A 25,907-nucleotide genomic window follows, 5' to 3' on the forward strand; every position below is an offset into this window, starting at 1 on the left:
GGACCTGTAGACATATAAGTATTAATAAAAATTTCTTACATACTAAAATGATTCCACGTTGAGCGCTCAAGTAAAATTTATGAGTACAGTCCTCAAAGTTCCCAAATACTTTGACTTTTTCACAGTGCATCAATGAACACTTCCATATAGAAATATGTTTTTCTTATCAAAATTGTGCATATTGCAAAACTGATCAAAAATTGTTTTGCATTCTGCTTCACTAATACATTCTATACATTTTTTCGAGCAGTAACAACAGCTTTTTATTTTCAAATTTTTTTGCCAGCCGGAAAATTTGCAGTTGGGAATTTGTTAGGTTTAAACTCTTCTACTGAGATGTAATACAGTTTAATCTGCAATAATGCCATATCAGTCCTATTAAAAAAATGCATAAATAGAATAATACTGACTTTAAATAGAAAAGTAATTTTTGTAGTTTTACATATTGCATCTGATGTCAGTATGACAAACAACCTAACTTTAGCTCTTTTTCTAAATTAAGAAAATTTGCAGCAAATATTTTTTATATGAGCTCTAAACATTGGTTTGCAAAGAATATAAAGATTCTTTTTTTTTTTTTTTTTAAGTAACACCTTTTTAAATGATTTTGACTATTTGAACCATGCTGCTTCAGATTAATCATGTTCCTTTATAAAAGTTTAAAGTTTGGGATGACTGTTTAGTAATTCACTATATTCTAATGAATTTTGCTATGAGATAGTGTACTTTTCCAATTTATTATTTTATGGCTGTTGATGAAATCAAAAGAGCAACTTTACAAGCAGAACAAATTCTTACATTCATTGCTGAGTTGATTTCTGCTATTGTATCATCATCAGTAGGAAACTGATAAATCTGGACTCCATTGCTTACCAATTCACTCATTATCTGCAAGAATATAAAGAATACACCCTCTATGATTATCTAAATAAAGTGCCTATACAAATTAAATGCTATGAAAAAGTTTAGAAGAAACATATGAAATCTAAATTAATATTCTATAATCACATACATTAACATAACTTATTTCAATGAGTCAAAATCCTCATATACATCAATACAGAAGAAAATGAAATGCAGGTCAGTCATACTTCTTTTTTCATTAAACAAGAAAAATCAAAACAGGGTTCGTAGCTACATTTTAGTTAAAAAAATAAGCACCTATAAGCACTTTTCAAGCACATTTTAAGGAAAAAATAAGCACCTGTCTAATTACATTATATACAACTGCATAACCTTAAAAGAAAAATTAGACTTGTAATTTAAAATATGAGCAATGCAATATTTATTAAGAGAATGAGCACTGAAATTTCAGTTCAAAATATAGAAAATAAATAATAATAAGCCATATTAATTGTATTCATTTGGCACCTAATAATAAATACAATTTATTTTTCCACTGATATTAATATTTAAATAATTTAACTTAAAATCAAAATTCTGAACATTTTCTAAATTTTCATTGCATAACAGTTTTCCCTTAACATATATTCCAAGCAAAGTAATTTAAGTAAAAAAGAAGCACATTTCTGAAATCAGATGACGGAAAAATGCTTCATGCAGTCATCCTTTAAAAGTAAAAGCTTAACTTGTAAGGATTTTAAGTTTTACTAACGTTTATTTTATTTTAAATCTCTACTATCACTTCTTATTTTCTACTTCTGGCCAGAATTATAAGCGTTAACGTATTTATGCAAAGTTTGTCTGGCGAACGCCAAGTACTTAAGTTGTGGCTTTTTGCCAAGCGAGAGAGAGGAAGCAGTTAGTCGAAGCAGGCCGCTTACCTTAGAAGTTTTACTCAGTTGCTGGTTGCCTTCCAGGCCAGAGGTTTAATCCTCTTGATAACTTTAAACGTATTGTAGTGTTAGTAGTTCTCTGTAGTACATACGGCTTCCTGTTAATATAAGGCCAATCTTCCATGTTTATTATTTCAAAGTTAAGAGTTTAGTTTTATTTTTATATTTTTACGTTTAGACCACAAGTAGTGGGTCTTTGTATTCCGAAGTACGGAAGTTATTGTAAATAGAGGAAATAAAGGGTTTTGTATACCCTTCTTGTGTATCCTGTCTACTTCCCACAGTTATTGAACATAGCTTTAGTAAGCTCTCTGTTCCGAGTCAGGTCCTTGCATGTTCCCGAAGAAAGTAAGACGGGACATTGAACCTGATAGTGGCGCCCAACGAAGAAGAATAACCATGGCCGAGTTTCAAGAAGAACCTGTGCGGCCTGCAGAAGCGGCTCAGAATCCAGAAATGCCAACTGCCGCCCTGGAAGGATTTGGTTACGTCGTCCAGACCATGCGCGCTTCGATGAAACCAGAAGCAACATTTAATGGAAACTCACCGGTAACCAGTTTTTTGGAAAAATTGGATGACCACTTCATGCTCTACCCCGTGCACGAATTTCAAAAAGTTACCTTAGCTACCAGCGCTTTGAGGGGCCAAGCGCTTAACTGGTTCAAATGTATAGGCAGAAGTCTCTTGGGTCAAGCAGGAAGTCCCACCTATACTTACGAGAATTTCAAGACTGCCCTAGTAAAAGCCTTCCCTGTTGTAAGGGATCGTGTGAAATTAGAAACAGAACTTTTTAGTATATATCAGCAAAGAATCGAAAATCTCTCAAGCTTTATTTTAAGAAAAATTCACGACTTCAAACTCTTGTATGGAAACCGTCCGGATCCTGAGATAATTCAAGTGATTTTGCTGAGGTTAGAGCCCCAAGTGCAAGACTTTACTGAATTAAGAAATCCGACTACACTGGAAAAGTTATTTGAGCTAGCAATCCAGTTTGAAAGTAGAAGAACGGCGGACATTGAAAGAAGACGCCAATATCAACAGCGAAACCAATTTGGTGCGCCAAGACTACAGCAAACTCAAGCACACGGCTACGGAAGCAAAGCGAATCAGTGGGCAAGGAAACCCGAGCATTTAAAAACAGCCAGCGAACGTCGACAGTTCAATAGCAATCCAGGAAAAAAGTCTCAAGGCCAGTGGAAAAAGAAGGAAAGCACGGAAATAAAAAATAATTTAAACTAAAACGGATTTCTGCTGACGGGAGGGTGCGGAAATCCGAAGGCCACGAAAACCCCTCTTCCTTCAAGTTAAATACAGTAATGGTGAAAAATTTGACTCTCCCGAAGATTGAAGTGTTGGTGAATAATATCCCAGCCACCTGTGTGGCAGTGACCTCTGTGACCTGTTCCTGTGTGGCAGAAGATTTTTTTTAGGAAGTATTTTCGGAAATACCGCATATATAATTCGGATAATACGACAGTGTTAGCGGCGCAAGGAGAAAAATGTAAGTGTATAGGTAAATTACCGCTGTATGTCCGTATCAAGGACGAACAAGTAAAGGTGATGTTTGTCATAGTAAAGAATCTGCAAGCACATATTATTTTAGGAATAGATTTTCTTTCAGAGACACAAGTAACGCTGGATTTTAATGAAGCGTCCCTTAAGCTGACGATGAAACCAGTGCGTGGATAAAAGGCTGAACCGCCGATGTTAAATCTTGACCACCTGCCTAATGACGAGCAAGGAAGAATCCGACAAGTGGTAAGTGAATTTGCTTCGTTATTTAGTGATATTCCAGGATTTACTCAGGTTACTAACCATAGTATTGACACCGGAGATTCAATGCCAGTTCGCCACAAAGCATACCGGTATGATAAGAATAAGGAAAAAATTATAGAATGGCATATCACCGATATGCTACGTAAAAAGACCATAACGCCCATCTCAAGTAGTTATGCTAGCCCGGTGGTTTTATGTAAGAAAAATAATGACTATCCTTTGACACATCCAAAAAGGTGGAGATTCGCAATTGACTACCGTAAATTAAACTCCATAACTAAATATCCGGTATATCCGTTACCTATTATTGAAGAAACTCTAAGGAACATAACGTCCACCAAATATATGACGACTTTAGACTTAACGACTGGTTATTTTCAAATAGGGGTTAGGGCTGAGGACGTGCCTAAGACTGCTTTTATAACCAAGTCTGGCACTTATGCATTTTTGCGTATGCCGTTTGGCCTTCCATGGGCGCCGGCAACATTTCAGCGATGTATGGACATTGTGTTAAGACCCGTTCTTGGAAAGTCCACAATTATCTATTTAGACGATATCGTTATTACTAGTGATAATCTCGACCAACATGCACAGGATTTAAGACAGGTGTTTTCTTTATTAAATGAGGCCGGTCTAAAAGTTAATGTCGAAAAGTGCAAATTTGCAGCCCCTGAATTAAAATATTTAGGTTACAAAATATCTCAGAAAGGAATCGAGACAGACGAATCAAAAATAATCGCTGTACAAAAGTATCCGACTCCAAACACGGCAAAGAAGCTCTCTTCTTTTCTAGGACTTTGTTCATATTATAGGTCCTTTATAAAAGATTTTGCAGCTATCGCAGAGCCATTGTTAAAATTAAAAAGGAAAAAGGCAAGATGCTCGTGGACGGCCGAAGCCAACAGTGCTTTCGAAAAATTAAAACAAGCATTAACGCAAGCCCCTGTGTTGAAATTTCCTGAAAAGGATGAGAATTTAGAAATTTCAGCGGATGCTTCGGATTATGCGGTAGGAGCGGTACTTTCGCAAAATCAACAGCCCGTGGCATTTTTTAGCCGAACTTTAAATCAAACACAAAGAAACTATTCCGCGACCGAGAGAGAGGCACTTGGAGTTCTGTTAGCAGTGCAAAAGTTCCGAGTCTATTTTGGAAAGGCGCCAATAACAGTGTACTCTGATCATGCGGCGGTAACTAGATTATACTCAGGGAAAACTTATCCCCAAAGTTAATAAGATGGGCACTCAAGCTACAAGAATGTAATCTGGTAATCAAGCATACCCCCGGAAAGGAAAATATCGTAGCAGATGCCCTATCCAGAATTAAAATAGATGAAGAGGGTAATACCGTAAAGGTAGCAATGCTCACAGCATGTACAATAAATTCCCGAGAAACTGTAATAACCGAACTGGGTAAGGATCCTGAGTTTGGAAGCATTTATGAGTATTTAAAGGATCCTGAAAATTTTAGCCACCAAGATATTGTTGCGATAAGAAATAGGGCGGCCCATTACGAACTAATAGATGGTCTATTATTCTATACAAAATCTACGAATTCCAACAACGAATTTCGACCTGTTATCCCAGCTAGTCTTAGATTAAATATCCTGCAGTAGCTCCATGACAGCCCTTTAGCTTCTCGTGCTGGTATTGGAAAAACTATCCAACGCATACGCGAGGCAGTCTATTTTCCTGAACTGCAAAAGTAAACAAGGGCGTATGTCCAGTCCTGCCCAACATGTCAAGCAGTTAATTATATTAATTTCCGCCCGGCCGGGTTTCTAAATAGTATTAAATCCGAATTTCCAAATGAAATAAATGCCATCGATTTATTGGGCCCTTTCCCAAAAAGTCAGTTAAATAAAAGTCGGTATCTCCTTGTTATGGTTGATCATTTTAGTAAGTGGACCGATATTGTTCCCTTAAAACGAGCCTCCACGAAATTAGTTACTGATTCTATTTTAAATAAATATATTCTAAAATACAGGGCGCCCCTAAAATTTATATCGGATAATGGTCCTCAATTTGTAAGTAATGTATTTGAAGACATGTGCCAAAAACTGGGCATACATCATTTAAAAATGGTCCCGTATCGGCCGCAATCAAATATAGCGGAACGGGTCAATAGAAATATAGTGAAAATTATCCGTAGTTATGTTAAAAATTTTCATAAAAGCTGGGATAACTATGTCAATGAATTTGCTTTCGCCCTTAGGACCGCAAAACATGATACAACGGGCAAAACTCCTGCTGAGTTATTTCTAGGCAGAAAGATTATAACACCGTTAGATAAATTATTTTATGTGCAACAAAGAGCCCCAAAATTTAAAATGGGTGATATAGAAAAACTAATAAAAGAAGCAAAAAAGAATACGGAAGTAGCACAAAGAAAACAGAAGCTCTATTATGATTTGAAACGACGAGGAGTAACTTATAAAGTAGGGGATGAAGTTTTAAAAATTAAGCATACACTTTCTTCAGCACCAGAAGATAAAACTGCCAAATGTTTTCCACGATTTGAAGGACCATATGTTATAGAAAAAATAACTCACGCTGTAGTAGTGTTAAAAGCCAGAAATGGTGAAACCTGCTCCGCAAACACTGATCAAATCAAACCCTACTATGATCGTAATAAAATGCAAATTTTCAAAGATCTTTTGCAGGATCCGGCACGGCAGACTCCGCAGGCACAAGCTCCAGAGGTGGAACAACGACAAGTACAAGGGCAAGCCATTAAGAGGCAGAAGCAAGTGAAAAGAAAGTTTCCCCGCGGGAAAATTGAAGGTAACAAGAAAAAAAGCCGTTCCACCGTCCAGAAAAGAGAGCTCACGAACACCCCCAGAATGAAGAAGGGAGAAGGACGACGTATGCAAAGAGAGCCAGGAGAAATGACGGCAACTATAACCCGGCTCTAAAACGGAAGATCTACTCATCCGACAGGACTCTCCGCAGCAAATGTCGCCGAACTGCGGAAGGGCCACCAGCGGCGGAGGAAAAGTTACAAGGAAAATTTGAACGGTGAGCAACGAGGTCCAAGCAGGAACACGAAAGAAGTTTCCCGGTTCCGCCAAGACCACAGGCAGAGGCGAAAAAGAAGGTATTCAAGGGTGACCGAACTGGAAAAAAAAGAAAGCTTCTAGAGGAAGGCTCTGAAGGGCGAGCCCGCACACGAAGGAGGATAAATCAAACAACAATCTATGGTACTTTCCAGGACTGGGCTCAGAAAAGAATGTCCGAATATCACAAAGATAAATAAAATTTTATGTTACTTTGCAAACTTAAGTTAAGCTTTCATTCTTAATGAAAGTGGCAGATTTCAAGAAGTTTTACCTCATGCGAGGTCTACTTTTATCGCCAAAAGGGCGAGAAATGAGTTGTTACCGATTTTGGTATTATGTTTTTCAATTACTCGCGCGTAAAACTAAAGTTGATGTATAATAGCGATGTGTAAAGACTTACATATTGTAAAAGTTATTGTATAAATTTTATTTAAAACTTTCTGGCAAGAAAGAAGTTTTAGTCTGAAAGACTTTTTGAAATGTAGTATTTCAATGTAGAAAGAATTGGCACTTGCTTTGAAAAGAATAGAAGTTAACAATGTACTACTAATGTATGTTGTCAAATGCGTAAAATTAACGGCATGTTAATATGTTCTTGTATACAATGTGAACTGTTATTTCAAATGTTAAGAAATACCGTGATATGGTAAAAGTAAAAGTAATGTTAAAAATTTTTTATTCGTGTGACTGTAAAAAGACCAAATCATGATGAATTGTGTTAAAGGTTGAATGAATGTAGTTAGGCTCTCTGACGCTACACTTCAGAGTTAGCCACTTTCAGAATAGTACTTCAGGGGGTTAGAGTTGAAGTTAGGGTGTGTTATGAGGTCTTGGTATGTTGAATTTCTAACACGTTAAGTGCTTTGATTGTAGGAGGAAGTGTTGAACACATAGACATAAACACATTCGTGTTTGGTGTTCTTTTACAACACATGTCAGAGAGCACGGGGAGAGATAATTAAAATAGTCATGAATGAAATAAGAATGTTAAGAGAAATATAATTATACATGTTACTTGCCATTTCATTGTGTAACATTTCATTAAACTAGTTTTCCTTCCAGATCTCTGGAAGGAACCATATTTCAAATAAAAGCTCCTGTTTAGATGCAGTACAGATGAAAAGTAATTGTCCATCGAGCTGATAACGTAAAAACGAATTTTTTTTTAAATTTCTAGTTTCTAGTGAAAAATGTTTGTAAAAGATTGGCCTCGCGTTAGATTCTAGAGCTAAAAGTTTTCAACAAGGTCGTTTTAGACCTCAGTTTCAAACTAATTAACTCTGGCGGGAAGTATGTAAGGATCTTAAGTTTTACTAACGTTTATTTTATTTTAAATCTTTACTATCACTTCTTATTTTCTACTTCCGGCCAGAATTAAAAGCTTTAACTTATTTATGCAAATTTGTCTGGCGAACGCCAAGTACTTAAGTTGTGGCTTTTTGCCAAGCGAGGGAGAGGAAGGAGTTCGTAGAAGCAGGCCGCTTACCTTAGAAGTTTTACTCAGTTGCTGGTTGCCTTCCAGGCCAGAGGTTTAATCCTCTTGATAACTTTAAACGTATTGTAGTGTTAGCAGTTCTCTGTACTACATACGGCTTCCTGTTAATATAAGGCCAATCTTTCACGTTTATTATTTCAAAGTTAAGAGTTTAGTTTTATTTTTATATTTTTACGTTTAGACCACAAGTAGTGGGTCTTTGTATTCCGAAGTACGGAAGTTATTGTAAATAGAGAAAAATAAAGGGTTTTGTATACCCTTCTTGTGTATCCTGTCTACTTCGCACAGTTATTGAACATAGCTTTAGTAAGCTCTCTGTTCCGAGTCAGGTCCTTGCATGTTCCCGAAGAAAGTAAGACGGGAAATAGAACCTGATAAACTAACCCGCATACTCAGAAATTGCCGAATATTGCGGATAGTATCTGGAAAAAGAGGAGTTGGGGGATATCGTAGCCGTTCTTTAGATTTCTCGGCTAAGTAAATGATTTTGACATTTTGATAAGTGCATCATATAAAAATAGACCAACGGAACTGCGAAATATTCTGCTTAGATAGCACAGTAAAACCCTTTTAAGTGTCCATAAACAAATCTCGGACTGAACATCAAAATTAATAATCTCTCCAAAATACCGCAAATGTTATTGCACAATACATGCGGTATAATTCTTCCACATGTGATATTACGCAATCGGAATCAACAGCTGCCGGTAACCGAAGAATAAAGAACTAAATAAAGGAAAAGAAGGATACTTACTAATCTGGGGTGCTTTCTGATTCTAATTTTCAACAGACTGAGTTAAATTTCTGGAATAGAATCAATCTTCGCTTGGGTTGGGTAGACCGCAAAAACTTTTAGTCCTATTCAATCCAGATTGGACAGTGACAAAAAAAAAAAAAAAAAAAAAAAAGTTTGCTGCTTCAATATTAAGAGATTTTGCAGAGAAAGGGGAGAACCTCCCAACCTCTGTACTGTATGATGTATTGAAAAAAAAAAAAAGAAATCATTTTGACTATTCGGTTACTTTCCTTTTATTTAAGCCATTCCGAATATTATTCCTTAGAAAGCTAATCTGTGTAAAAACACACATATTTTTGGAAGTTTATCTATACTTCAGCAGTTACTGCAACTATATTATTATAAATATTCATTCATATACTCATAATATAAGCATAACGATTATAATAAACACGAATATGAACTGACCACGGGGAACGAGAATGCAAATTATTAAAATTTTGATAGAAATTCATACGTGTGTAGTATTTGGGTGGGACGAAAAGAAGACCAAATGTACCAGAATTTTCTACCGTTTTCGCAATTCTTTGACCAATAGAACGACGTGCACCTGTCTATACTCTCGCACGCACCATAGGTTACGTTAATGCAGAGAAAGGGGGGAAAGCAAGTTCCGGGAGTATGATTTACCATCTGACATTGCATATAAGGAAGAAAAGTTGTTTTTTTAGTTTTGGCTTTGGTACGGGGAAAAAATGCGCATTCATTACAAAAAAGCACTAAAAGCAAAAAATAAGCACTAAAACCAAAAAAAATAAGAGCTTTAAAGAAAACGTAAGCATCTATAAGGGCCTTTATATTTTATTTTCAAATATAAGGACTTATAAGCACTTGTAATGAGTGCTACGAACCCTGCAAAAGTTTGAGCTTACTTTTACCTATCTGTATGAGAAAGAGTTTTCATCAACAACTCCAATAGAAGTAAAGTACTGAAATCAATGCATGTTCTAGTCTGACTTAAGCTTACCAGTTCACATCCAAATCAGCATGCTCACTCATCTTATTAATGTGAATACCAATGTTTATAATTTTCAATTTATAAGATTATCCAAATTGTGATATTCTTCAATTATTAAAGACAGATACGGATTTTCTTCTATTAACTTCACTACATAATATAAACGTAAAGTTAAATGAATTTAAATTTTATTTTAAAAGTATACATGTAGTGACGCATGCTAAAAAACTGCTTCGGAAGGGGAAAAGAATAAGGTGGTACACAGAAAATTCTGATTTATGAAAGTGATGCTGACTTGAAAAGTTTCAGAAATGAGTTTCAGATATAATTAATAAGTTTGCATTAGGTTGCCAATTTTATATATATAATCCAGGACCTGGGAGTAAGCCAATCACATATTAATTTTGTCATGACACAAGGAATGTGATATATGCGAAACATTTTTCCCAGCAACAAATGGGTTAGAGGAAAATTCCACTTTCTAGTGGAAAAGATATTAAAGCTCCATTCTGCAGAAAGCAGTATCAGATATTCATGTCAAAAAAGTTTAAATCAAGAGAGATTTTATATGAAAATAATTAGTTTTCTTTTTGTAACACCTGAATTGGCTGAATAAAAGTAAAATTGCTTTCCAAATCTAACTAGAATACAGTTGCTTAAGAATAAATAAAATTTAGATCAGCTCCTTTCAGTAAGAGGATAAAAAAAATTAGCTACTATTATTGACCGAGATATTCAGATCACTATGAAGGCCTACGACTAAATAGTCAGTCATAGTAATCCAAATACAGATGTACTTCAAATCACAAAAGCTTTGTTTCACTGACAAATTATCTGAATAAAAAAAAATCTACGATGGCGAACAGTATCTCAAATTACAAGTATCCAAGTCAGCAACATATGATTTTCAAAGATGCTTCAAGGTAACCAATGCCACAAAAATAATACTTAGGGCTTTCAGAAACACCATTTTAAAGTTTTCCATTTTTTAAAATCCAATGCTGAATAGGTAGTTGCCTGTTCAGCACTGGCCACTCCTAAGGTCAGAGGTGGTAACCATTTTATTGTGGAGGCACCTGCAATCATTGCCTCCTATGAAGGAATGTTACAACCACTCCTTCAATGGGATTCGAACCCAGGCTCTTTGGTATTGTAGTGTAGAGACATTAGGTTATTTGGAAAAGGTGGAGAGATGAAAAATTAGCAACTGCCTTCGCCGGGAATCGAACCACGAACCTCTTGAATACCGGCCTAGCATGCAGAACCATTGCACCACGAAGGCACGCTAGAAAAGCGGGAGAAATACCTTATACAGTCAAAAGTCGTTAATCCAGATTCGTCGGGACTTCGGCGATTCCGGATTATCGATTTTTCCAGATTATAGATCATCAGTTTAAATCTCGTAAAATGACATGCAGAAACTATAAAATTAAAAATATGAAACCGTAATTTATGAAATAAAGAATTATGATCTAAAGGGTATCAAAATTTACAACAAAAAAAGCTTAATATTTATTTGTTTACTTTATTAAACATTTCTTTCAATGTAAGTTGTTTAAGTTGCTTAGTTTTATGTGATAATACTTTCTCTATAATTCTATAAACAGACATAATTTCTCATTCAGTTATAAAGTTCCGCTGTTCAATCCAAATTTTTTCGTTTTCAATAACCTCTGTGTCACTTTCTTCACTATCGGAAGCGAATTATAATGACAAGGAATTTGATTTAAATCATATCAAAGACGGAGTACATTGAGATGAAATACTACATTTAATAAGGAATTATAAGCCAAATAAAATAAAAACATCTGCCCTGAAGATAAGGATAGTGCTGACAGATCAACTGCCAATTCATTGCACGCCGCTGCGTCCCCCCCCACCGCAGTAGAGTGGCGTGAAATTGATAAACAGATTTCAGAATGGTTAGAGAAACAAAGGATATGCCTTTATCCATTTTTTGCAGCAATTCCACTTTTTGTTTGATGGACATCGAAACATACTTTCTCTTTGTAGATCCTTTAGGAGCTCCAGCATCGGAAATTCTATTTGACATAATCGAAAGTTCAAACTTACTTTTATAAAATTGCTCTAACAGTCTGCAAAAAATACTAAGCCAGATCCAATTTGAAGATTAAGGAACAACGCAATCTGCAACATTAACTGAAATAGATAATTTTAGCTTAGCTTATATCATCCGTTATACATTAAATGCGCATGCGTAAACGTATTATGCGCATGTGCACACGCATATGCGCAGCGGTAAAGGTCTTACATGCATGCCCAGAAAGTTTGTAGCTTTGAGGTCCGGATTATGGGTGTCCGAATTAACGACTTTTGACTGTAGTAGTAGGCTCCCTTAATAAATATGCTGTCTGGGCGACAGTTTGCCATTGTTTAGCTCTTATTAACTAAGTCTGGGAAGAAGTACTTCACAGAACCAACAATTCTTCCTGAAGGAAATTATGATCAATTTGGGTTACAAGCAGAGACTTTGGACTTCTTTCTTATCTGTCAACCATAAAGAGGTGGAGAAGTTTCTTTAGGATCATGGAATTGAATTCAGCACGAAAGACCTATAACTTCAGCAGCAGCAACAAAAGGCAATTGCAGAAAAAATCTTTTCAGAAGAAGGGCAAGAAAGAAAACTGACCCTAGTTCTCTGATCCATGAAATGTGTGCAAAATGGGGTCAGGTACGAAGTTTTCATGAAATGGTATCACTCTGATACAAGCTACAGCATGAGCATTTTTAGTGATAATGCCATGTTTCATTTTAGAAACCCTCTTGAAACATAGGCAACACCAAATCACATTAGAAAAATTTTGAGTAACAGAAGCCCAGTGAATCTCAAGTAGAGTCTAATGGTGCTTAGAGATAAAGAAAAGATAAAAGTAGATGCCTCTTAAGGACAGTTATCTGATGTTATTAGGGCAGGAATTTTGCATCCAAACAATATCATCTTCATCCTTTTCTACTTATGCCGTCCCCTCCCCTTTCTGCAGGTACAGTAAAATTTAATAAACTTTGTCTATTTTATCGATCTTGTGTTGACCTTTTTTTGTTTTATATTTAGTGGTTTCTACTGTTAGGAATTATGAACTTGTACATAAATATTAATTCCAATGGAGAAAATTGTTTTGGTTTAAGAACAGTCAAGAACAAATTAAATATGTGAACCGAAGTTTTACTGTATCACCTAAAGCACCTTCTGCTCTAAATCTTGCAAATTGACAGTGATAGTTTAGTTTGGAAGTATTTTCTTTCCTAAATGCATTATGTTTGGATGCAGCTGTTTCAAAGCTGCCCAATTTAAACTCAAAATAAGTTTTTCTCAATTGATCCAGTTCCTTCAGAATATCTCAACAGTTTTCACCCTTCAATGCTGGCTGAAGCTTTAATGGGGGGGGGGGAAGGCAACTACAGCATCACCCATGGTTGCAAGTGTCACATAGTATAAAAAAAATTGCAAAATCTGAGACCCTTAGCAAATATAATTTCCCATATCAGGAACTATTTCATTTCCACTAACTGAATAATTCTGATATCTGCATAATTCAAATAGACCTGCATACAAAATAAAAAAAACTCAGCACTGGTATAAAAAAAATAAAAAATATTAAAATACTGTAGTTGTAAATTAAATATTTTTAGTTCTAAAACAGAAATAAATACAAACTTTTATCTTAAATCGCTGCAGCTCTACTTTTGATATTGTGTCAGCTTTGGCTATAATAGGAATAATGTTCACTTTGCTATCCAGTTTTTTCATGCATACTAAATCTATGGATTTCAAGCTGCAAAACAGAGAAAAATGCATTAGTGTAAGAAAAATCTGTAATAAATGTATTAAGTGAAATTGCAATTCTTTATATTGAACTCTCTCTAAAACAACAAACTAAGAATATAAGGTTTTGGTCCATGAAGATGATCATCTTTTGAAAATTAATAACAGTAAAAGCAAATTTTCATTTCCATAATCAATTTATCTTGTACAAGCAACAGGTGTGGATGTGTATCATGTGGCATGCAACAGTTTAAGAAAAATACTAAAGTGCACCATACAGACTTATTTTATAATGTTCCTTCCTAAAATAATTGCACTTCATAAACAATTTATATTATCTTCCACATTATGACCTAATTGTTAACTTGTTCACTAGTTTTTGATCTCCAGCTAAATTTTTTCTGTTCCTTAGCACAGATGCTAGGCAAGCATTTCAAGAAAGTCTTCTTTTCAGCTAACTGCTAACTTAGAAAGACACACAGTTGATTACAATGTCAATAAATGCATGTATTACCATTTGAACATTGATTTGTTATATACTATGAGATGCACAAACATAAAATGAAAAAAAATTAATAAATTGCTTAAAACAATTAGGGGACATTGTGAGTCTGGTATGAAATAACCATATAATCGAGAATTGTTTTAACGAAAATGAAAAAGAGGTTAAAAAGAAAAATTACACAGTTTACAAAGTTGAGAATATGCAAATTTTTGACTGTAATGTTGAAAATTATGCACTTTAGATAAGGAGTAAAAATCGATCTTCAGCATTTCTTCCGTGGGATGCGATTAAAAATAATTGATACATGTTAAATGTTTTCTATTAGTGAATGCGATGTATCAGCCGAATTGGTACCCAGAGGGCCAAAGGCGGGTCATATGCAACGTGTTGCAGCGGAACATTAGGACTTTCTCAAAGTGTTATTCCTAGATTATGGAATTAGTATTAGGAAATTGGAAATGTCTATTGTAAATTCGGGACAAGGTCTTATGTCTGCAAAAACACAAAATGAAAATCAGAATTTAATACTAATGGCGAAAAGAAACTGCACTATGAACAGCAATTTCTTGCAGCACCTTCGGAGGGCTACTAGTACCAGAGTTTCAAATCAAACTCTCCAAACCAACTCCATGTGGGCTTGTATGCTTGCAGACCTATGGTTTGACACAGGACCACTGTGCTGCCCCCAGAAGGTGGGCACAAGAGTATCTCAGATGGGGACAAGCTGAATGGAATAACATGCTCTGTACGGATGAGCTCCATTTTAGCGTACAACCTGACAATAGGCATTCTCATCAAGAGAGAAACCGTTATGCAGAATACTTCTGCACTTGTGCATGAGAGTGCCTGATTTGGAGCTGGCAGTGTTAGGGTCTGGGCCGGTATTTCTATGAACGGCCACACTGACTTGCAAATTATCAGGAATGGAGCACGAATAGTTCAGTGATAGGGATGAGATCCTCAGAATTATGAACTTCTACAATTGTGCATGAGAGTGCCTGATTTGGAGGTGGCATTATTAGGGTCTGGGCTGGTGTTTCTATGAATGGCATCACTGACTTGCAGATTACCAGGAATGGAGCACTAACGGTTCAGCAATAGGAACGAGATACTCAGAATTATTGTAGTCTTTTACACTGCAGCAATTGGGGATAAATTCATTCTCATGGACGATAACACTGAGCCACATCATGCTCAGCTAGTGGACAATTTCCTTTTCGACTCAGGAATCCTTCGAATGTATTAGCCAGTACGTTTCCAGATATGAACTCAATAAAACATGACTGGGACACTTTACGGAGAAGGGTTGCTAGTAGCGTATCACCCCCAGAAACAATTTAGCAGTTTGTAAAGTCTCTTCTACAAGAGTGGTAGAGAATACCTCAGTCTTTATTTAATAACCTCATTGACTGCATGCCTTGTAGGTGTGCAACATTGCTTTTGGTCAGGGGAAACCATACCTCTTAATAAAACTTATTTATTTCTTGACACATATCGTCAATAAAATTTTATTACTCCTTGTTTGCTGGTTGCTTTCTTTTCTTATATCTAACAATGCCTACACATCACATATAAATCACCAAAACTTTTCATCTGCAGTTCATATCCGAAATAACAACATCCGTTGTTTTGAGCAGTCTATAAGAAATTTAGGAATATAAACTTTATGCTGCATGGCATAAGCATAAGTCCTTATGACAAATAACATTACACTGAGAAATAATTCAGAAATGATAAACCATTTTCCTTAGTTTTATATAAGTAGTTTGTTACAATATAAACTGGATATGTTAAATCCTTGATTGGTTTATTGCATAAAATATTTTAGTTCAAAGCAAACACGGAAATTGGTGGTTGCCTTAAAACTGATTTAATGGTCTCAGTTGAATAAAGAATGGCCATCTTAGTGATTATCCTAATTCTCAATATCAACATTTCTTTAAATTCTTAGAAATACTAATCACTTATGGACACCATCAGAACATTCAATGTATTTAGTATGCTATGGATAAATAAAAGACATGCTCTTTATGGATGACAACACACTATTATTAATTTGTTTCACTAGGAACTATATTTAATTATTTCAACTGAGATACACATCTTTTGTGTGCATTTCTGAACTGATCTTCTACTGATAAAAACATAATCATGATTATTTCATTATTCAGTTTTACTACATAATACATATACGTATCTATATAAGAAAAGACATTATTATACAAAAGGTGAAAAACATATTTCTTACTTCATGGAAAGCAAGAAAAAGGAAATTTTACTGACAATCAGTTAAAAAACAAAAACCTCTAATTCAAATGAAGTGCAAGAAGGACAAGTGAAAAAAGAAAGAATGATTTTGACATTCTTCTGGTAATCATCAAGGAGCAGTCACATATTACGAAGTCAAACACTTTTCTGATTTCAGCTCTGGATTAGCTTACTTCAATAATTAAATTTTGTATGAATGTAAAGTAATTTTTTATTAAAAAAAATCATTACCTGAAATGGAAATGCTATTAAGCAGTAGCAATAAAAGCAGTATGGCTGAAGTTTACAACAAAATGGTGCATTTGCTGGGCACATACTATTAAGAAAAACATATTGTATCATAGAAAAATTCCAAGAAACAAAATAGCATTTCTTAGAGAAAACTGATTATCTTATTACAATGGAGAACAAAAATACAAAATACTGAGAGACACCAAGTGTCAGAAATTTAAAGTTGGCTTACTATTTTTATATTTCAACCATAATGATTTTGTTGTTTTCAAAAAACACAATTTTTTAATCAGCACAATTTAAAATATCAGACGTTTATTCAGAAGTTTTAAATTTCTTTCATTTCCACATAATATTTTAAAACTTAGTTTTGTCTGCCATATAAAAGATTAAAAATTTGAACTTAATACCTGATAAAAGCATCCAAGCAGACGATAGTTGTGGAAAAAAAATTATGTTAAATTGTGTTTAAAAGCTTAAGTGAGAATATTGAACACTTTATTTAATATTCATGCTTGAAATTTTGCTCAGTTGATTATAAAGTCTTAATTTATGTATTATTATTTAAGATAATGAAAGATCTTACAAAAGCTGACAAGGAATACATCTTGTGTTCATCTCCTTAAGTAATAAACACCTCTCAAAGTGACATGTATGACTTAGAAAATAGTTAAAAGTAGACTGCTGTCTAATGCTGTAAAGTAGAATTCACAATTAAAAAGTTTTAAAAATTAAAAATATAGAAAATCATATTTATAATTGGGTTATCTTCTTAAATAAAAGTATTATGTAAATCGTCAACTCATAAAGTGAGATCTTTAAAAATAAAAATAAATTAAAAAATAATTTTAATTCTAAAAGCTTTGTCATTTGTTTTGGGAACTTTTTTTCCTTAGCACTAAATTATGTAAACAAGATTCAAGACCAGTAAATGTTTGAAAAGAATTAAATGAAGAATAATACACAGAAAGACTTGCAATCTAAAGATGCAGCAAGATTTAAAAATAATTTCTGGAATTTATTTCGGATGCACATAAGAACTTATAAAACTTAAAAACTTTTTAGAAATTTTTGACAAATAGTATTGAAACTTTTTTTTGCTATGCTTATAGTACAAAATACTTGCTGCAATATGTATTAAGAAGTACAGATGAGCAACATGCTTTCATAAAAAACTGCGATTTGAAAACTTCACTCTGCTTACTTATCTGAAGAATTTAACATCAAAATTTAAGTAAATATATAAATAAAATTAATTAGATTAGAAAAAAATTGCAATGTTTCAGTTTAATACTTGAAACAATATTAAACTAAGCAATTACATCTGGCCTGCTAATTAAAGAATTATTCATCCAGAAATGAAAGACAGGGAATATCACATTTTCATGTAGTACAAAGTCCAAAATCTAGACATCCAATATTCGTACCTCCAGAAAACCAGCAGTTTTTTTTTTTTTTAATTTTTTTAAAGAAATTTGTTTTGCAAAAAGCTAGAAAGAATTAAGATTCCAAAAGTAGCATCTCAGTTTAGTATATGCTTAATGTTTCATGCATGCACAGTACACAATTTCCAACATGTGAAAAAAACCTGATTCTTAATTTCAGTTTCAGCATTAGCCCCTTAACTGCCACGGGCATATATACATACCTTGCTCATCTGATGTATGTGGATTTTGTAGTAGGTGCTTTTTAGATATATGTCCTTCCAAAATACTATCATTTGCTTTGTGCTGCTACCAGTAAAATTATTCGCAAAGCCTTGAAATGCAACATCACAATGACCATGACAAAGTATGCAAAAGAGGATACTATTTCAGAGAAGGGGTGGGGAATTGGAAAGGGGGATGTTTCTGAAACTATGAAAGTTATGACTGCTTGGTTATTGCTATTTGGGTAAAACATACTTTTTTTATTCTCTGTCTTCCATTTTCGTTTACTGTTTGTAGTAGGTACTTCTTTTACGAATATATTTGACAATGATGACTAATGACTAAGCAGTTATCACTCATGTTTCTGTGAGTAAAACGTATTTTTTTATTTTGTGTCTTCCGTTTTCGTTTATTGGTCGTAGTAGGTGTTTTTTTACGAATATGTCTGACAGTGATGATTCTTTTTTTAATTATGAAGTGCTCGTGCTTCAAATTGTTCCTGAAACTAACAATTTTCTAGACCAGTATATGAAACAACTTCCTGCAAAAGAACAATCAAGAACAAAATCATGGCATCCAACCAAATCAGAAGAAATATATGTTTTTCTAGGTATACTAATTTTACAAGGTATAACACTGAAACTAGATATTACACGTTACTGGTGTAAAAATAAACTGATCAAAACTCTATTTTTGAGGGATCTTTTTTATTATATAAACATCATTTTTATTATACTTACATCTTTTTTATTATACTTTTACTCTAAACATTAAATTTTGTATTTTCATTTATTCTTTATTTTCTGAAAGTAAACAGTATTTTAGACAGCAAAACTTGCATTTATCCCCCCCCCTTATGCATTGCATAACTACACGTGCCTGTGTAAAAAACGGTAGCACTGGGGAGTGAATCTTGTACGTTTTCCGCGGCAGTTAAGGGGTTAAACAAACCATGTTAAAAAACTCAACCATTTATTAGCTTCAATCTATACGATCAATAATTAATTGGCTCCATAACTGTCTCTTTGCTTGGCATACATACCAAACCGAAACAGTCACCAAAGTTCATCGCTGATTTTACCCCTAATGAATAACCATGACATCAACATGGCAATAATTTTCTGGTATTTTTTACTTTTATCACCACTATCAACTCTTGGCAGCCTGAGAAGCGATTCACACAGGGATTTAAATAGCATTTTTCTTTTTTAATATTAGTACATGAAAAACAAACAGCACATTAACATTATGCTTGGCAATGATTACAGACTTCAGCCATCTGCACTGCGAAGCATCAAGTGTGTTGATGAGTTCCACATGCAAAACACAGATTTTATAAATGACATAAGGCGAAAGATTAAATTTAGTCTTGTTTGAATTAATAACTGTTTTGTTTTTCAGATAAGTTGGAATTTATTCATTTGGGACTCATATGCCTTATGCATAGGCAGGAAATTGACACAATTATAATAAATAACTAAACTAATACAATTCAGACTTAACTTCCACAGTGCATGAGAGAAGACAAAATTTAGAGGAACAACATGTCTTCAGTCATCAATCTCAAGATACATAGTGAACAGTTAATAGCCGATGCTAATTACGTGTTAATCATGCTAAAATAAGTCACTACTCAAAATCTACAGTACGGTTCTAAATGTAGAAAATACCGCAACTGACAGTGATAAAGAGGTTGCTGAGAATGAAAAGATTTAAAAAAACAATTTTGTGGGAATTCTGAACTCAAAAATTATAAGAACTTTGCAACTGAACAAGAAATTATATGAAGTAACTTAAACAATTTATATTGAAAGAAATGTTTAATAAAACAAATGTGTAGGCTTTATTTTTCAAATTTTCATTTCCTTAAGATTATAGACACTTCATTGTTTCATAAATAATTATTTCAAATTTTTAATTTTATAATTTGTAAATTTTATCGCATTAGATTGATAACCTAAAATCCAGAATCATCCCAACAATACTGTAATCACAATAATATTTAACATGAGCTCTTCAAAGTCAAATGACAGAAAAGACCATGAAATTCTGCATTTATTTCACTGGTTCACTTTCATGAGATTTGATGCTCAAAGTGACAAAACTTTTTATTTTGCCACGGCAAGGAATTTGCTTAGTGAAAAGATTAAACATCTCTTCAAGGTATTAACCAAAAAGCAAATGAAAGCATATATATATATATCCACACATTTTCCCTCAAAGATGGCCATCTCTGAAAATGAACAGAGTTTCCACGATTTAATTTAAAATATTAATTTGCGATTTGAAAATTTCAGACCATAATCTAGCACATGAAGAAGTTTACCATTCATTTTTTTTTCCTAATTATATAACTACTTCAGTTCTTTTCTTAAATGAAAATAGTACATAGAACTGTAAAATTATAAAATTAAATCCTTACTATTGTTGAATAAAACTGAAACTCAGTTTAACAAGAACTTTTAAAAGGTTTCACACTTGAATTTTACATTGCTTTCCTAAGCACAAAACATTTTAATCTAAAGTATATCAAAATATTAAAAATATACACTACTGTCAGTATAAAATCTGTAGTAAGTAGGTAGAGAAACTTGCAATCTTAAGTTGCTCCAAAATTTTTTACCATCATTTAGATTTCATTGTGTTGTATCTTCTTATCATGCTTAGCGCATAAAATACCATTTGTTCCCCGGTGTTATTAAGAAATATGCGCTAAGTTCAATTTTTTAAATGACACACTTTCTTATTATTCAAAAATACAGATATATTAACTTTCTAAATGATATATTTTATGTTGATAAGCAACATTTATATTGTTTATTGGCTAAGATGAGATTAATTTGTAGTAATAAATATAATAAAAGATTGCACGTGTCATTAATTACCAAGAATGCTGTTTCCTGTTTCTGTCCCTTGACAGACATGATTTCATCTTTAATTGAAGACAGTAACATTTTGAAATGTTCATAAACTATATTGAACAGCATTGATAATGATGTTTTCTAAAAACTGTTAACCAATCCAAGCATCAGGAAATCTCAAGTGCTCATCTCAGGCAGATAAAATACCGACACAGTAAAAAAGATCAAACCAAACAAAAAATTCTCATAATTCTTTAAGATCTGTTATGCTGTTTCGTCTTATTTCTCTTATTTAATGCAATTAATAGGGAATAAATTTCCTTTAACGGCTATGGTACGAGTTCTGAGAACTAGAACATCATGTTTCATTTATTAGTTCTTTATATACAGAAAAGAGGTGATGTTGCCAATGCCTTGCTTTCTTCATCATTTTCATTAAAAATATTAAGGAAATTTTACTTTAAAATAAATTTATTAATCTTTTGTGTGTAAATGAATATTTCTTTTAAAAAAAATTTGCAAAAATTATAATCTCATTTATGGATCCAGAGGAACCAATAATCCTGTCTGTACACAAATTTTCACCACAGCAATATATAAGGCAAATTTTTCAATGAAAATAATGCAAGTTAATATAGGAAGAAAGAAAAGTGAAATAGTAACTCAGAGAGTCCTTGGTTATGATTTAAAATTATAAATGTACAGAATAAACACGTCATCTTTGATTGAATGCATTTGTGGCTTTTCTAGAGTTATAGAGTTTATTTTAATTTGAGCTGGTGCAATAAAAGATGAGTTTGGAACACAATTTTAGCATAAATTCCTAACTCTAAACAAATAAATAAATCAGATATAGTTTTCTTCTAGTACATGGTATGGCAGACATACTTCTCTAATTGAAAACTGAAATAGAAAAGAGAGATTCCATTCCAAATTTTAGTTCAATGCCTGCTGTTTTGTAATAACTTAGAAAGATAAAACACATTCCTGAAGCTTCACACAGATGTTTTGAACAATGCATCCAGTCTTTGTCTGCAGTAGTGCTGTGAACTTAATACAAACAGCATTTTCAATTCTTCAACAGTCTAAGGCCTATGTTTACAGACTTCAGATTTTGCATATCTCTGGTACTCAGAAACAATGACTTAACTCACTGTCTGTAGAAATTTTGGATACTGTTTATGAATTGAAGCATACAGAGATATTGTCTTTAAAACAGAGCAATGACACAAGAACAAACACTGTTTTGCATGAAGATTATAAAATTTGGAATAGAATCCATTTTGCTCTTCTCATTTCTATTAAGTCACAGATCTTTTTACTGGATCCTGTAATTTAATAATGAGATTACTTAAAATATAAGCTTCAGACACATGATATAGAGGTTAGACAATAAAAGAAATGACAAATATACCACTCTAAAGTTCAAGCCAGCATATGCATTTCCTGTCAGAAACCCTGAATGATTTTTAATTTTACTAGCAGAATCAGAAAATGAGGTTCAAACTTTCAGCAGTATTCAAGTTACTGACTAAACAATTAGTGATTACTAAGCATTAATGGGGATAGACAAATTTCAGAAGGGGGATAAGCTATAGATGTTGATCTAGCTTATGTAACTGTTGCCATGGCGGTAGGTTTTTAAGGCCCACAGTATTTACTAAGTATTCCAATCAATAGTTGTATAGTGACTCATTCGTAGTTGCATTTGACAGAATTCTACCAATGTAACTGATATTGGTTCCAGAAGTAAATTGCTATTGAAAAAGGAATGGCCAGCCTCTGAACCAGTATCCACTCTGTAAACCTCCCCCCCCTGCTACTTTGGAGCAATGCTAGCGGTAAAATGTTATTGCAGTGTAGATTCTGAACAGACTTTCTGTGTATAAAATGTCTTTTCTAGGGAAAATCTTACAATAATTCTTCACTGGGAGGTTGCCAAATTGTACACACCTCAACAAGCAACTAAAAATGACATAGGAAAAAGAACTACAGAACCCGACGAGTCCAAAATTCGGACTCGTCGGGGCTTCCGCGATTCCAGATTTGGGATTTTTCCGGATATTAGATCATCAGTTTAAATCTAGTAAGATGGCATGTACAAATTATAAAATAAAAAATATGAAATCATGATTTATGAAATAATAAAGTATTTATAATCTAAAGGCTATCAAAACTTAGAAAAAAAAACCTTAATATTTATTTGTTTACCTTGTTAAACATTTCTTTCAGTGCAAGTTGTTTATGTTGCTTCGTTTTTTGTGCTAATACTTTCTCTTTAATTCTGTAGACAGACATAATCTCTTGCTCAGTTACGTTGTTGAAGTCCTGTAACTGCTGTTTCAAGAATTCCGACTAACTTGTCAATAGAAATTTTCTCATTTTCAGTAACTTCTCTGTCACTTTCTTCACTATCAGTAGCGGTATTTTCTGCATCTAGAACCATAGTACAGATTTTGCCATTCATTAATTGATTGATGATTGACAAGCATTATAAGCACAACAAAAAAATTCTTTTATATCATCTTCATTTACTACCGCTTCTTTATCTTTCTTTACAAAATCCAATAACTGGAAAATTTCACCTTTATTTTGCAATATCTGAAAACCTTTAAAATTAGCGGCTATCATCATCAAATTTAGCTACCCTTCACTATACATATTTGTCTATGCATCATGAGCTTGGCGATTAATGACAAGTTTTCCGTTAAATTTTATCTTGCTTCTATCATGCACTCAGACAATTAAGCCTGAATTGTATTAGTTTAGTTATTTATTATACTTATGTCTATTTCTTGCACATGCTTAAGACTTATCAGAGTTCTGAATAAATAAATTCCCACATATACTTAAGCCTTATTGGGGGCCAGTGCTAGATATCTTACTGCTTGATGCAGTCTTTGTGGCTCCTAAATTCAGCTACTCGGTATGGCCATACGAGCCTTGGTGCTGGTTCTGGGTTTATATGAATAACAAATCAGTTATTCTTAATTCAAATAGCCCTAAATGTAATATTTGGGTATATGAGTATCATCAACAAAATCTATTTTTAGCATATGGAATAAAAATAATTAAACCACTTTACGTTCTAGGCACTTTTAATACAGATAATCAGGAGTTGTTAATCAAGAGCCATAAACTTACCCATGCCCAGTTGGACTGATGAAATACAAACATGTATGAATTCTGGTATCATGATAGGTTACAAGAGATCTTTTAATTTTTAATTCTTCTTGCAGAAACATTTCAAACTGAGTATCAATATAATCCACAATAGCTTTAAAACTGAAATGCAATAAAATATTATTTTCATAGATGCATATACTATTACAACAGGAACAATTAAAACATACTAAATATTACAAATCAACAGCTTGGCCATCATCCTCCCTTAATAACCACATACCTACTTACATCAGTAACTGGACACTTAAGAACCAGATGCTAGTGGTTCTCACTGTTTACCATTAAAATGGCAGTATCAAAAAGGAAGAAAGATAACAGAACAAAACTAAGCTTACTTTACAGATTCCTTATCACAAAAATGTGAGATTGTTACAATTTCAAGTGTGTTGAACAAACAGAATTTGCTATGAACAGCACTGGAAGATCCCCCGTCACCAGCAATGACAGACTCTACACAGCGAGGCAGAGTCAAAGAAATTTTAGGTAGCATTTTGGGATGTTGCACGCTAAGCAGCTATAATTTAGTGTTGCCAGATTGTGCAGGTTTTCATAAATTTGAGACCTTTGACAAATGAGATTTTTCAAAATTTCTCCCACTCCATCATTTCTTTGCATTATTTTTATTACCTTAAATGTTTTTTAATATACCATAAAATGCATATATGTTAAAATAATGCATTTATTCAAATTTATAAAAAAAAGTAAAATTATTTAGGCTAAAATAACAGTTGACAACTGGCAATCCTGTGATCACAGCCTATAAGTACACATGTACACAGTTTTCACGAACAGCCGCTTGTATTTCCACATGTTTGGCTGATTACTTGTTTTATATTTTGGTGGCAGGTGATTACAATTCCAAAGCAAAACTGCAGCTAGTGTGTTTAATAAAGTATAAATTATGAAGTAACATAAAAAAAATTCAGCACCACCTTTCAAAATGCTTGTCTTAAATTAGCCATGCTTGAGAAATAGTCAAATAAATTAAAATAGCTACGACAAATGTTTATTGGAAGTTATGTACTGAATATGGATTGAGGGCATGTAAAAAAAGATAAACCATACATTCAAAAAAAAAAATTGTACAACAGCGTTAACAATCTAAACCTGAGAATGCACCTAGCAATGGGTATGAACAAATTAATAGAAAAATAATAACCCAAATTAACTTTAATTCATTTAAAGGACTGAGATTTAAACAATGAAAAATTAGCAATATGCTTTAAAGATTTTAGTCAAATCTAATATATCTAATAAATTGATCAAAAATTTTAATTACAGTCTTTAACACGAAACCTGCTCAACACACAGAGACTGAATTTTTGATGATGTCAAGAGGTCAGAGGTCATGTCAGCTCAACAAACATATAACATGAAAAAAATCATGCGACTTTAGCTTAAAAATTTCTGGCAACACTGCTTTAACTTGTTGCCACAGATCATTTGATTGAGGCACTTTGCATTAGTCTTTGTTGTACCAGTGAGAGTGCCATATTGCTGTATGTTCATTCCAGATATGATCTGGTAAATCTTCTGACCAAGGCAG

The 25,907-nt window shown here is 33.5% G+C and overlaps 1 protein-coding gene across 1 annotated transcript in view; it reads right to left on the reverse strand.

Annotated features, from left to right (window-relative positions):
* Septin2 (septin 2) overlaps window positions 1-25,907 on the reverse strand; it is a 110,070-nt gene that overhangs the window by 38,080 nt on the left and 46,083 nt on the right. The window contains exons 5-7 of the mRNA XM_085807098.1: window positions 24,320-24,460; window positions 13,554-13,671; window positions 799-888 (exon numbers count right to left, since the gene is read on the reverse strand). Of these exons, the coding sequence (XP_085663224.1) occupies window positions 799-888; window positions 13,554-13,671; window positions 24,320-24,460 (349 nt within the window). The remainder of the gene's footprint in view (window positions 1-798; window positions 889-13,553; window positions 13,672-24,319; window positions 24,461-25,907) is intronic.

Source organism: Stegodyphus dumicola, chromosome X1, assembly GCF_044657685.1.
Source record: "Stegodyphus dumicola isolate Sdum_Otavi_A_Nest chromosome X1, ASM4465768v1".
In the NCBI taxonomy this organism is placed as follows: domain Eukaryota; kingdom Metazoa; phylum Arthropoda; class Arachnida; order Araneae; family Eresidae; genus Stegodyphus; species Stegodyphus dumicola.